The sequence below is a fragment of the Sturnira hondurensis genome, unplaced genomic scaffold (genome assembly GCF_014824575.4).
Source record: "Sturnira hondurensis isolate 20B ecotype Veracruz unplaced genomic scaffold, ASM1482457v3 Scaffold0000648, whole genome shotgun sequence".
In the NCBI taxonomy this organism is placed as follows: Eukaryota; Metazoa; Chordata; class Mammalia; order Chiroptera; family Phyllostomidae; genus Sturnira; species Sturnira hondurensis.
In genome coordinates this window covers 7,581,912-7,595,948 of record NW_028073279.1, presented here as the reverse complement: position 1 = coordinate 7,595,948, position 14,037 = coordinate 7,581,912, and the positions used below count along the sequence as shown (strand labels likewise).

The 14,037-nt window shown below is 38.7% G+C and overlaps 1 protein-coding gene across 20 annotated transcripts in view; it reads left to right on the top strand.

Moving 5' to 3' along the window:
- The window catches only part of SGIP1 (SH3GL interacting endocytic adaptor 1), a 198,642-nt gene extending 192,153 nt beyond the window's left edge, over positions 1 to 6,489 (top strand). For all 20 annotated transcript variants that reach the window (XM_037042988.1, XM_037043023.1, XM_037042979.1 and 17 more), the window contains 4 exons: positions 725 to 927; positions 2,061 to 2,125; positions 2,711 to 2,875; positions 4,169 to 6,489. In XM_037042988.1, the coding sequence (XP_036898883.1) occupies positions 725 to 927; positions 2,061 to 2,125; positions 2,711 to 2,875; positions 4,169 to 4,191 (456 nt within the window). In that variant the 3' untranslated portion in view covers positions 4,192 to 6,489. The remainder of the gene's footprint in view (positions 1 to 724; positions 928 to 2,060; positions 2,126 to 2,710; positions 2,876 to 4,168) is intronic.
- The last annotated feature ends 7,548 nt before the right edge of the window (positions 6,490 to 14,037 follow it).

The window sequence follows — 14,037 nt, the reverse complement described above, 5'->3', positions numbered from 1 at the left end:
AAAAATATTTAAAGTTTTAAATTATAACGATTACCTAACTAAAGTTGTCCTCAAAAGCCATGCCTGTCATTTATAAAAGAACCCATTTCTGGGCTTGTTTCTGCTGCAGGAGCTCCCGCTCTGTGAGCTCAGCCTGCTCTCGGGCCACGGCCCACGATGTCCAAATGTGCAGACATCTAGGCCAGTAGAGAGCTCTTCATAGTCTTCAAAATCAGCCACACTCGTACTCCATGATTAAGACTTGCTCCCAAGAGAGTAAGTCCATGAGAGTAACATCTCCCTGAATACCTCCTTCACTCTGCCTGACAACTCTGTGGGTAAATATTATTGTTATAATTCCCATTTGGCCGATGAGGAAATAACTGAGGCTCAGAGAGATTTGGTAGTGGGTTGTAAGTGGCAATCAGAACTCACACCCAGAACTGTCTAACACCTTGGCCTCTCCTACCACTTCCTGACATAAAGTGCATTTTAACCTCTAAAGTGCTATAGCGATTTTAGTAACTCATTTTATTTTGTAATCTGTACCAATTTCCCCAAAGCACCAGCTCTCTCATGGCACCCTTCACAGTGGCTTTTACTGAGAGTTCATGTGTGAGCAACACAAACAACATGATGACCTTTTGATATCTAAGAATATTCCAGTGGGAGACAATCATAGTTTCTGGTTTGTTTCAGATTAATGATCAAGCCTTAAATATTCTCTTTCCTGTCATTTGGCAAGGTGTCTGCCCAGGGCATTCAGTCCACACCCCTGAACCTGGCAGTGAACTGGCGGTGTGAGCCTTCGAGCACCGACCTGCGCATAGATTACAAATACAACACGGATGCAATGACGACCGCTGTGGCCCTCAACAATGTGCAGTTCCTGGTCCCCATAGATGGAGGGGTGACCAAGCTCCAGGCCGTGCTCCCCCCAGCAGTCTGGTAAGAAACCCCAACCCCCTTCTGCTTCCCAAATTGCTCCTTCTGGGCAAAGGGATTACAGGCTCCTTAGCATGGGTGTTTCCTTCCTGGAGGTCGCAACAGGCCTGTGTGTCAGGGTTCAAGGGAGGAAACAGAAACCAGGAGCACTGTTTTAAGCAGAAAATGGTTTAACACAGAGATTTAGATGCTCCCACGTACATGGTGGAAACACTAGAAAAACAAGCTGCAGGGGGGATCACAAGGAATGTTTCCTGGAAGACAGTGGAACTGGTGGCCAGAGAATCTGCTTACCTCTGGCGTAACCAAGAAGAAAAATCTGAAGGCTACCAGTGGAGCCACTGAATTCAAGAACCCCTCGCTGTCACTCTGACGCAAGGATGAGAGAGCTCCTGCTGGCTCCACCTTTACCACTTTTCAGCACCCACAAAACTGGACACTGGCCTAGAGCACTGCAGTTAGAAGATCTCACCTCTCAGGTTGCTGGCAGCAGGAAAGGGCTGAGAAAGCAGCAGGAGAATGGCCTCGCCTCCCTCCTGTCCTCCAGCTCTCAAGCAGTGCATGTAACTAGTGAAGTCTAACCTGCCTCTAGGCCCCTAACTACAGGGGAGTCTGAGAAACCCAGCGTTTCGTTTTGTAGCCCCTGAACTACTACAAAGTGGCACACTAGAGAGGGTGTGGGAACAGAAACCGAGCAGACACTGAGTACCAACAGGAGCTGCTGTGAAGGACTTACACTCTTAGGGGTTAAAAATGCTCTAGGTTTTTCATATGGTTGTCAAAAGCAAAAAATAGAACATTAAAGAAAATGAATATCAGCCATATGACAGCTCCAATCTAAATTGCCAGAACTAACTGATTGACTAACCCTTCCTATTTTTTCAGTAGATATGCTTTATAGAGCCAACTGCATTGTCCTCTAAATATTTTCTTATCTGACAGTGCTGTGGCTGGTTACAATAAAGAAGAGGAAAGGAGAGAATTTGTGTGTAGGTGGATGAGTGGATGGCTGGGTAGATGGACAGATGGATGGGTAGGTAGGTAGGTAGATAGGTAGATAGATATCTGGGAAAATATGGCATTGTTAAACAAAACACCTTACATATGCAAAAGTCTTTTGCCTATTTTACTTTTAGGAATGCTGAACAACAAAGAATATTGTGGAAAATTCCTGACATTTCTCAGAAGTCAGAAAATGGAGGTAATGTAATCATAGGCTTACTTTATTTAACATCTAAGGCTGAAATAACTTGCAAGGATCAGGCAACTATTAAACAAAATACACTTTAGCACTAAAAGCAAGCAAAATATTTTACTTCATTTTCATATGTATGTATTTCAACTAATAAAAGGAAGTAACTCTTCAATAAATCTTGTTTCCTCTTTTCTACCCCAAACCCTACATCAAACAGAACATATTTTCTGTAAAGAAAAGCTGTTAACGAGGCATGTTTCCACTGTGTATCAGATTTTATGCACCCTGATGACTATACATGTTTCACTTTCCTCTGATACCAGTCATAGGTTGGAAAGTCCATTACCTTCCATGTATAGCATGCTCCCAAATTTTGAAGTACCGTTTGACTGGTTACACTGGAATCTGCATGCAAAAAGGGAGTCGCTCATAGTATTTAATGACAAATCATATCCGTGTCCATTTTGTCACTAAAACATATACTAATCCCTAATGTCAGTTTTTGTATATTAAATTTTGAATACAATTTCCAAAGTTATATCCAGAATGTTGTTGACTGTTATCTTGCAATACACAATGCCCTTTTTATAGGTGTGGGTTCTTTGTTGGCAAGATTTCAGTTATCTGAAGGCCCAAGCAAGCCTTCCCCATTGGTTGTACAGTTTACAAGTGAAGGAAGCACCCTTTCTGGCTGTGACATTGAACTTGTTGGAGCAGGCTATCGATTTTCACTCATCAAAAAAAGGTTTGCTGCAGGTAAGTGTGTATCTTGTGCATTTCATTTGTAAATATAATGTTGCCTTAGCTACTGTTCCTCAAGAAGGAATAGGTTGTGATTTTTTCATCTTTTTCCTATTTGTCTTCCCCACTCCCAATCCCCATTTCCCATCCTAATTAGAAAGCAAACTGATCATTTTTTAATTATATTGTATTGATTATGGTATTACAGTTGACCTGATGTTTCTCCCTTCTCTTCTCTCAACCCAGCACCCCCTTCTCGCTTAAGCAATCCCCCCACCATTGTCCATGTCCGTGGGTCATTCATATAAGTTCTTTGGCTTCTCAATTTCCTATACTGTACTTTACATCTCCATGGCTATTCTGTAACTACCTATTTGTACTTCTTAATTCCCTGACCTCTTCACCCATTTCCCACACTCCCCTGTCTCTGGTAACCATCAAAATGCTCTCTGTATCCAAGAAAGCAAACCAATCATTAAATGAAGAAAAACTAGGACAGTGGACTAGAAATTAGGAATTAGGAAGGCCCGAGCTACTTATCACGGCTATGACTGTTTCTTATGTGGGGCTAACCAGTAACTCCCATTATATAGATGTGTATGCTGAGGTTAATGAAGTAAATCCTAAATTGGTTATATTGACAAGTAAGATACATGTTCTTTGCCTTGGCATTTATCTCGTAGCTGAAAATGTTTCTTCTCCAATAGAAAGAACTTCATAGAGTTTAGATTTGTCAGGCTCAGCTGAGATTTCAGAGGACACAGCTTCCTCTTTAATAGGAACCTTAAAGAATGTCAGACATTGAATCTTGTTGCCCATGAGCCAATGTGATCTGTGAGACAAGGTTTTGGCACCTGAGACTGTTGGCAGGGGACTCCCTGTACAAGGGTGCTTATACTTGCCAGTGACTTACTGGGATAAGTCCTGTTTTTGTACCTGCTGTACTGATAGAATCACTCGTTATACCCCTTTCACTCTCAGAAATGACCCAGGTTGGAAAGTAATTACATGGCCACTCTTCTCATAATAAGAAGTTGGATTCTTACATCTGGGAAGAAATCTCCCAACCTGTTCTGGGAAAAACTCAAACTTCTGCAAAAAAGTTTAAATGTGGATATGTGAAAAGGCAACTAGCTTCTGGAAAATTGAAAACTTAGGAAATGTGATGCCTCTTACATTAGCATTGCACCCCTCAAGCATGCAGCATGTACCCCCGAGAAGTAAGGCGGGGGGATAGAAACGCCAGCCACACAGTAGTCATGTTACTGAACTAGTAGGTCACCTGTTGATATGTGTTTTGTTTTGCAGGGAAATACTTGGCAGATAACTAATAAAATATTATGCAAGAATTTGGAGGATTCCTATAATGGAGAACTGTTGTATGAGACACAAGTTCCAATTTTGGTTTGGTGGAAACAAATCAAAATCTACACTTGGGATAAATCTGCTGGAAGTGTCCGTGACTTTTCAGCACTGGTTCCCTCACCCAGTACCATGGTGACCAGTCCTACAGTATTTACTTCTAGGTGTAATATTGTTATGGTTTTAAAATGTAATTATTGTATTTGTAAATTGTACTCATTCCAGTAAGGTCATTAGACACTTGAGTTCTAGCATTTTACCATTCCTGAAATGGATGTAATTTAAACTGTGGTATGTAAATTTAATAATAGTACTGTTGAATGGCACAGTGCTTACAGAGGTAGACTGAATTTTGTCAATATATAAAATTTAAATATAATATTGATAGCTATCATAAAGGGGGTGCCACACACAAAGAGAACTAAGTGGAACCAGGAAAAAAACTTCTTTTCTTCAGTCCTTAGTATGTTTTATTCTAGTGCTAAATAAAAATTCTATCTTCAGATGTTTAGTGGGTTAAATTCAGAAGCTATTTCAAAAAAATTCTAAGGTTACAGCATATTCAAAGAAAAGCGTTAACTACCACTTTTTAAAAAGCTTTTTTTTCAAACTGCAAATTTCATAAAAATGCAAACTGTGTAAACAGGGCCTCTTATTTTTATAACTTGTGTAAAAAAGGAAAGCAATTCATATTTAAAGTTTAAGTATATGAAATTATAATCAAGAGCAAAGAAGATGTTGACATCTTAACTACTTCCCTCGTCTCTACAGTTTAGCAAATATAGAGACTGTTAAATAATCGGTCAGACTACAACCAAAATTGTGATTTTAAAACAGCGAGACTTTCCACAATGGAACTGGTTCACAACTTTTGCACAATTACTCTAAGCAGAATTTCTCCCATCTAGCATGCAGCATGGTTCCACGCATCTGCCCTTCCCCCACAGGGATCCAAGACTGAGACTAGGAATCTCCCCCACACACAAAAACTGTCCCCTGTTTAAATCCAGAGGGAGAATTTTCATCAAAATTATTTATAGCATTTGGGACGGAGAAAATAAGCTTTATAATGAAATTCTATCCACATAATTGTGCAATAAATTCCTTTTAGGTAAATTCATTGTATGAAATTATAAATCTTCGTCATTCTTGGGGAATCAAAAAGAGAGTTATCAAAAATGTGCTATGATTTCATTGTTGCAAGATATAATAAAAACCTCAGTTACCGAATTTGGCCTCGCACTATGGGAATTCGGAATGCAGAGGCGCTTCTCCAGGGATGCGGGTTGTAAAACCTTCCTCCTGTGCGATCTGAAAACGTGAATCTTCCTTCAAGTCATGGAATTTATTTTAAATATAAGCAAATTTCTACTCTAGGTTATACCATTAAACACCTGTAATTTTAACTTGTTTATCACTAGTTGCTAAATTTTACCTTATATTTACTCATATTTGACACAGAATCCTTAGCCCCTTTAAATTTTAGGATCACATTAAAATTTGTAGGTCCTACTCTCAGAATGAGAATGTGACTGGCAGTTGTTTACGGTGGAACTTTAAAAGTTAGTATTCGCACCTCTCAGTGAGTGTTTGCTGCCCAGAACTGCTCTGTTTTTCCTTAGAAGGGTACTCTCAGTTGGCTCCTCAAGGCTTGTGTTGAAGCTTTTTAAACAAACAATGAATATACTCATTTTGAGTAAAGATATTCAATTTGATTTTGAAACCAAACTAGAAAGTACAAACTTTTAAATCCCAGGAAACATGGGGAAGTTTCAAACACTAAAACCAGTGGAAAGTATGCAGCAGAAAATTGAGAATTATCCAGTATATGAACATAAAAAAGTGTGTTTTTAAGTAATCAATTCATGGAAAAAACATATTGAAAATGAACACAAAGCTCATATTAAAAATGTGTAAATATTACTGCTCTCATGTCTTGCTCTTTATATTTTATTTTATATAGTTCTGGAGTGAATTAGTAATTCAACACAAGGATTTTCTGTCAAAGAATAGTTTTGTTGATATTGTAAAATTGTACTTTAAAACATAGATTACTGTCATTCCTGACATTATTCACATGTTTCCAGGTACTAAAATTCAAAACTCTGAAGACATCCTATAAGCCCTTAATTGGTCTTTGTGAAACAGAATGAAGGCCAGCGATTTCAGCAGGACTAACCCTTGAGTAACCAAACCTCTATGGAGGATATAGCCTTCTCCTTCCAAAAAACAGGTCTAAGAATAACACAGTAAACTCACGTCAGGGAGATTTTGGTGTTTCTATTTTATTCATACAGTTTATAATCTCCTGTTAGTACTGTACAATAAGAATTCCTGTCAGAAAAAAATGAGTATAGGTAATTCAAGGGTCTCAGTGATAAAAGAAACACTGTCAGGTTTATTATAATCAATTCCTAAAACAGAACAAAGTGGGATGCTATTACTGAGATTTTCAATACTGCGGATTAAAATCAAAAGGGTTCTTGTTGACCAGAACACCATGTCCTGAGCATAATGATTTCAAAAGTTTCTCCTCTAACAAATACAAACTATGAATGATACTGCTTTATTTTGGCAAAATGGAAAGTATGTTTTTCTTTTCAAATAAATTCCATATTTTCATGATATTTTTAAAATAAATTCTTAATCACAAAATAGTCTGAATTTTATCGTAATTGGAATTTATCATTCCTAAGAATTAATTTTTGATTATTTTTAAAACTCTATTCGCCTCTATACCTACGGCTAAAATGAAAATTCTACTTCATGGCATTTGGGACTCTATTTCACCTGTAAGGAAAGAATGGCCACATTTCAATTGTTTCAAGTGGGCGGTAGAGAGTAACCCAGGAAGTCAAACTACAAATGTTTCATGTGTTTTTCCTCGGTCTCCATCTACAAAGTGTTTGAGGCCGTAATTATACATATGTTTATTTCTCCTTTTCAGAGAAGCCTGGTAACTGCATTAGCACTGACACTGACCTGTGCTGTGTGACCTTAGGCAAATCACTGCCCTTTTCAGCATCCTTAGAATGAGGGTTGGGGATTGGCTGTGGTTTTCAAGCTTTTCTTAACTGTGGGAAGTTTTTCTGCTAGAATTGCGCGTGGAGTCCTGTTAGGCAAAACAGCCCAAAATGACGAAGGAGTTCCTTGGGCAGTTTACATCTGCCCCCGAAGCCCTCACCCCCAGTGCTGTTTCAACACCAGAGCAACACTCCAATGCTCTGTCAAGTTTCTGCCACCTCTGAGGTTTCGTGATTCTAGTTGACTCAGATAGATTCACCTTTGGGGACTTTACAAGGACACTTGTACACTTGGACACTTGTTACTGTGCTTGTACAATCACAGTAACTAACTGATATACAACAAAAAATATTGACTCGAATACTTACCATGTAGCAGCCACTATAGATATTAGCTCATTTAATGCGTATATTAATCCCCAAACTGTAGCTATTTTTTAACTCCTATTTTTACAAATGGTGACACTGAGGCCCAGACAGAGGAATTAATTTGCCCAAAGCGACACAGCAGCTGGAAGTAGCCCAGTTACTTTGACTGCAGAGGGAACGCCTGACCTATTTTTCCTCATTCACTCTGGGATATAAATTCTTTTGTTTTATTTATTTTCATGTATTTATTTTATTTTTTTAGGCAGAAGGGAAGGAAAGGAGAAAGAGGAAGAGAAACATCAATGTGTGGTTGCCTGTCACACGCGCCCTACTGGGGACCTGGCCCACAACCCAGGCATGTGCCCTGACTGGCCACCCTTGGGTTTGCAGGCCAGTGCTCAATCCACTGAGCTACACCAGCCAGATGGAGCTCAATTCTTTTGTTTTATTTTACTATACATACTCTACTTGAATGCCAAGGTAAAGGTGCTATGAAAAATTTGTGTCAAAATCAGGATAACCCAGTAGCAAAACTATTGGGAAAAGTATGTTTCTCAAAGTATGCTATGTGGATCACTTGTATTAGCATGTATTTTAAAAGGGCAATGATTTTGGTTTAGTCACAACTATATCCCCAAAACCCCAAAGATAGTTGGCATTGATAAATTTATACTGAATAAACAAATCTCTAGAAAGGGGATTTGGGAATACGTATTTTGACAAGTCCCCCAAATTTGAGAATCACTGCCCACATAGATTTCTCAGGCCCTTCTTAGTTCTGACATTATATCAGATTTTAAACATTGAGTTCAGTCAAATGCCATTTTTTCTAGTGAGTTTCTTTTTCTCAGCCCATTGAAGATCCTCCAATCTTAAAAAAGAAATACAAAAAGAGGGTTTTCTAGAAAAATCTCTTATCTTTCCCTTGCAGCTCTCCTGGTATGCCATCTGTCTCAAAGTGACCTACACCGCCTCCTCTCATTTCCATGTTTCTCTCCTTTTCCTCAATGTCTTTAAAGATTAGAAGCAGCAGCAGGGAGGTTGTAAGTCGTGGTTCATTCGAACACAAAGTCCTAACAAATGTCTCCTCCTCACAAGGGGAACCCAGGCATCTAACTTGGAAATGGACCCATGTATCTTGCAGACCTTTGAACTGGAAGCTCTATAAGCACGGACTAGTGTCCTTCAAAGAGCGCTGTGCAGATCCTACCCCCCCCCAAACAATTGTAGGCTATCAATGAAAGTGAATGACACCATAAAATGTGCAGATATCTGCTAAGAAGATGAGTGTGTGGGTTTGTTTTTTATTAAGCTTTCTTTTTCCCTAAAGATTACGCATTTGACAAAATCCATTCAATCCAAATGTACTCATTTTGTACGTGGTTTAGGGTTTATGAATTTTTAAAAATAGAAGCATAATTTTTATGATATCAAAATAAGAGTGATCTGTAGATATTCCTCTGGAAGTTAATACTACAAGTAAACATGTGTTCTTGAAAGGAGTCGAATTGTGATATAAACACATCAACTCACCTTACACTGGACAAAGAGACTGTTCGGATGACCCGCCCACCCTTTTTGACCGTGCACACTTCTCTCTCGAAGCTTTGTTGTACTTTCCTGCTCTTTTTTTTTTCCATTTGGCAAATAACATTTAAATGACATTCATTCACTCATGAATTGAACTAGATGTCATTACATTAATTTTGGTGCATGAAATGTGTGGAGGAAAAGTGGGTGGGGAATACAATGTCTAAGTCTCCAAATGTTAAAAACAAACAAAAACAACAATGAAAAACCCACTAGCTTATGTCTTTTGTTATTACGTTTATGTTCTGTCTTCTGTAGGCTAGAGTTATATATTTTTAAAGATTTTATTTATTTATCTTTAGGGTGAAGGGAAGGAGAGAAGGAGAGAAATATAAATGTATGGTTGCCTCTCATGCGTCCCCTGCTGGGAACTGGCCCACAACCCAGGCATGTGCCCTGACTGGGAATTGAACCATGATTGTTTGGTTTGCAGGCCCGTGCTTAATCCACTGAGCCACACCAACCAGGGCTGCATTTTTAATATATAATTGAAATCTAAATATCCTTCCTGAAGGAATGTCAAAATTCAGTATCTGTTGAGTTGACCATAATCAGACCTCTTGATTGTCCCTTATATTTGATATCTAGTTTATAGCCAAATGAATATTCCTATGAAAGAAGACACCTCCTTGTTGGCATTCACCTGGGTATAAAAATGTATTCTCTTGGTTTAATTTCCAAGGTTATTTTCCCTTTGATTTAGTATTTCTGATTTCCCCTGTCTATCCCTAGAGCAACATTGTCTGTTCTAAACACATTGCCTGTTTAACCTTAAAAGATATTTCAATGAAAAGCAAATATATTTTTGTGTGTTCCTTAATGTCTAAAAGAAAATAAGTCAAGGATACTTCTGCTGTATTCACCAGCATTCCAGTATTTTCCAAACCATGTTCAGTTATACTGGTTCTGGCAAATGTTCATTGTGTTCTGAGAATAAATGATTCTATATGACAGTCTCCACGTCTTGGACATTGATGATAAATGCTAGTGTCTGCAACTTGAGAAAGTTATTGGATCAGGAAAACATTTTCCTATACACACCTTGAAGAATTTAGAACAGTGTTCTTTTAATGCCATCTCACGTATTTTTCAACAACTGCAGATAATATAACCAGCAATGTTTTGAATAGATGCTCTAGTTTTTTGTTTCAACCTGAAAGGATGTTCCTGCCATTTCAAATGAACTTAAATTGCATTAGTGTATCATAGTAAATTTAACTTTACCACCCAAAATATTTGAAACAAAACACTGAAACAGTTTTAATATTTTAAGTATCATTTTCGAGTTCTGAGCCTATGACCACATCAGACCACCTCCTGTTGAACATGTTCCAAGATCCGTGCAGAGTGGAATTAACACTTGGGAGCAATCTTTGGTAATGTTTTTTTAAACAGCTTTAAGAAATAAAATCACGATAGATTAATGCTGACAGTATTTTTATATAATCCCATTAGAAATTATATGAAAAACATTTTAGTTCAGCTCTGAGGAATGCACTGGTTAGCATACATTTTGCAGTTTGTGTCCTCTGTTAATGAGCATTTCACAATTTATTTTGCTTTGCTTTATTTTTCAAATCAATTGTTTTGCCTTAAACAGTCAACAAAGTTCCTTTAAAAATTTTGAGTAAACCGTTTTCACACAGAAAAGATTAAAGCTGGATAACCATATTTCTCTAAATATAGTTCAGTGTTTAATTCATTCAGAGTTTCTGAAACAGCTTGGTAGATCACAAGCTTTTTATCATTTTAAAATATTTAATTGAGCCCTGGCTGGTGTAGCTCAGTGGATTGAGTGTGGGCCTGCGAACCAAAGGATTGCGGTTCAATTCCCAGTCAGGGCACATTCCTGGGTTGCAGGCCAGTTCCCAGCAGGGGATACACAAGAGGCAACCATACATTGGTATTTCTCTCCTCTCTTTCCCTTCCCCTCCAAAGATAAATAAATAAAATCTTAAAAAGAAATTTAAAAAATAAAATATTTAATTGAGTGAGTGTATTATGCAAATGTTAATTCCATTTCACTTGTCCAGTTGTATATTATTTCACTAACACTTTCATTTTTTTCTCTTTGGGGGGCAAAACAAATGTTTCATGTTATGCACATATCTTTAGCTCAAACTATTTTAGATGATGCAACAAATGACTATCATTTGGGATCAATGCCCCAAAGTCCAAAGCCAGACTTTTATCTTTTCTATGAGATACACTAGAATGATGATTCTTACAGCTCTGTTGATTTTGCAGGTTAGTGTCTAGTCTTGCTTTATTAAATGAAAGTGATTGATTCCTGTCTGATCTCTCTCAGTACAAGGAAGTTGGAAAATTGCTGTTAATAATTTTGAACTGTACTTGAACAAGAATTAAATAAAAATAAAAAAATAAGAAAACAAATACTGCAATAAAATGAGCCACAAAAATAATAATTTTGAAACACTTGAAAAAGACAAATGTTGATATGATATATTAATTGCATCTATGAGAAGGACTACAGGGCAAGCAGTAATTTCTAGAACTGGCTTTTTTTTTAAGATTTTTGTTTATCTTTAGAATGAAGAGAAGGAGAGAAATATCAGTGTATGGTTGTCTCTTGTGGGTCCCCTGCTGGGAACTGACCTGCAACCCAGGCATGTGCCCTGACTGGGAATCGAACCGCAATCGTGTGGTTCACAGGCCCGAGCTCAATCCACTGAGCTACACCAGCCGGGGCTAGAACCAGCTTTTTGAACTGTTGGAATATTGTTGGGTTTCAATATAAAATAATTTTAAAATGTTTTCACTTTGTATAGAAAAAGCTGTATGGATGAAATGATCGAATTTTAACTTTCACGCCAATGTAAGGCATGTTTTGTTTTTAAACAATTAAGGGAAACTAAGAAAAGAATCTGAAGAATTTGCTGTGTTTGTAAACATAATAAAACTCAGTCCTTTGTCGTAAGGAAAATGCTGTTAGTATATACCATGTTTTGAGTTGGTGGCCTTTACTGAGAGTTCTCCATGATCTTCGAGGCAAACATTAACTGAATTTGCGATCTTGTTATATGGGGCATATAATTTCACAAAATGCCTTGGTATAAAATATTTATAAAAAGAATTATGGGTTTAAATGCTCAAGTATGCTTTTTAAACTTAAAATGTCAATGTCTGGCTCTTCTTCCTCCTGGTACAATTCAGCAGAAAAAGCTTGACTCTTACAGCTGTGACCCTGCTGCCTCTGATGGAAGCTTCACTGCTTCTCTGCTGTGCTCAAGGCAAAGCTGGCAAAGCCGGCAGCCTCACGTTCCCTCACGGACCTGCAGCAAAGCTCCCCGCTGAGCTACGGGGATAGGCAGGTGTGGTATTGACTCATTGAAGATGATGACATAACACTTCAACATTATTTGCCTTATAAATTAGAAAAGGTGTAAAGATCGTTTTTTGTAGATAATGATTTTACAAATGTTTTTTTCTTCATAATTTTCCCCATCACCCGTGTCCCAAAATTCTGACTGTGCAATTATTTATCTTGGCACATTATTGCAACTAGGGTTCCCATGTCAGAACAAAGTTTAATTATACGTGAGAACAAGATGAAATATCTGAGTAAGTGGTTATTTAAATGTGATTTTTTTTGAAAAAATAAATGAGAAACATAAAAAGAAATTCAGCTGTGAACCCTTTTTATTATACCAGTCCCTTACAAGTTTGACCACATTTCTGGAAAATTTTATTTCAGGTTTAAGGTGGGCAAGGTGGGAAAAAAGCCTGGCACAGTGCAAGGGCTTTGTAGTGGAACAAACCCCAGGTCTGTAATTTAATGATAGACTTGAGCTTGTTAGTGATTCTTCATTTCCTTACCTTAAAAAAATGGAGTTATTAGTGTCCCCTTATCACAGGGCCATTGAACAGATTAAATGAGATAATATTTATCAGTCCCCTAGCCCTTCCTACCTAGTGTGTAGTAGACCTTCAGTAAACAATGCTTTCCTGTTCTCATCTTTCTATGAATAGGGACTGCAATAGGCCAGAAAACGTGAATGTCCTTTCTCACACACTAGCCTAACCCCTAGGGGCTCTACTGCGAGCTCAGTGCATTGCTGTTGTCAGCTGATACGAACTGCATTGAGCACTCACTCATCAAGGGGCAAGGGGCCAGGCTAGGTGCTTGGAAGCACTACCACATTTGTCCCGCTATGTGAGGATCCATCAGGTTCAGTTTCATTTTCATTGGGTTGGGGAAGGGGTTCTGGGGTTAGGGAGGGGATAGTTATTAAGGGGAAAGAGCCTGTTATGTCAAGTGGGTCCTCGAGCCCGAACTACCCCCTTGTCAAAGCTTGTTAAACTTTAAGAGGCTGGGAAGAGTGGTGTGTAGGAATTCGGTTTGCAAAGCACAGATGGGTCCGCGAGTTCCTGGGGGCCCTGGGCTTACTGTTTGATATCTTAGAATCTCCACTTTCTAAATCTGTAAAGGGAGAACAGCTCTCTGACAGCTGTTGGGAAGATTAAATAAAGCAAACACTGCCAGAATCGGGTAATTGTAAACTCTTACTAAATTATCCCTATGCCTTGGAAGCGGGTGGTGGAAAGCAGCGGCAGGATTGTGGGGGCATTGCTTTACTTTTTGCGCCTCGGATTTCTGGTCGTAGGAAACCGCAGCATTTCCCATTCCTGCCGCTGACATCTGCGGGCGAAAGAACTGGGTGAGGCCTCAGCGGGGCTGCAGCTGGAGTTTCAGGTGTCCTCCTCGGTTTAGCGTGAACCGGTTCCCCTCCAACTCACAGCCACTCCAGGGAGCAGCCGGGTTTAGGGCGGCCCCCTCTAGGCGGTGACAATGAGTCCTTGGCAGCCCTTGTG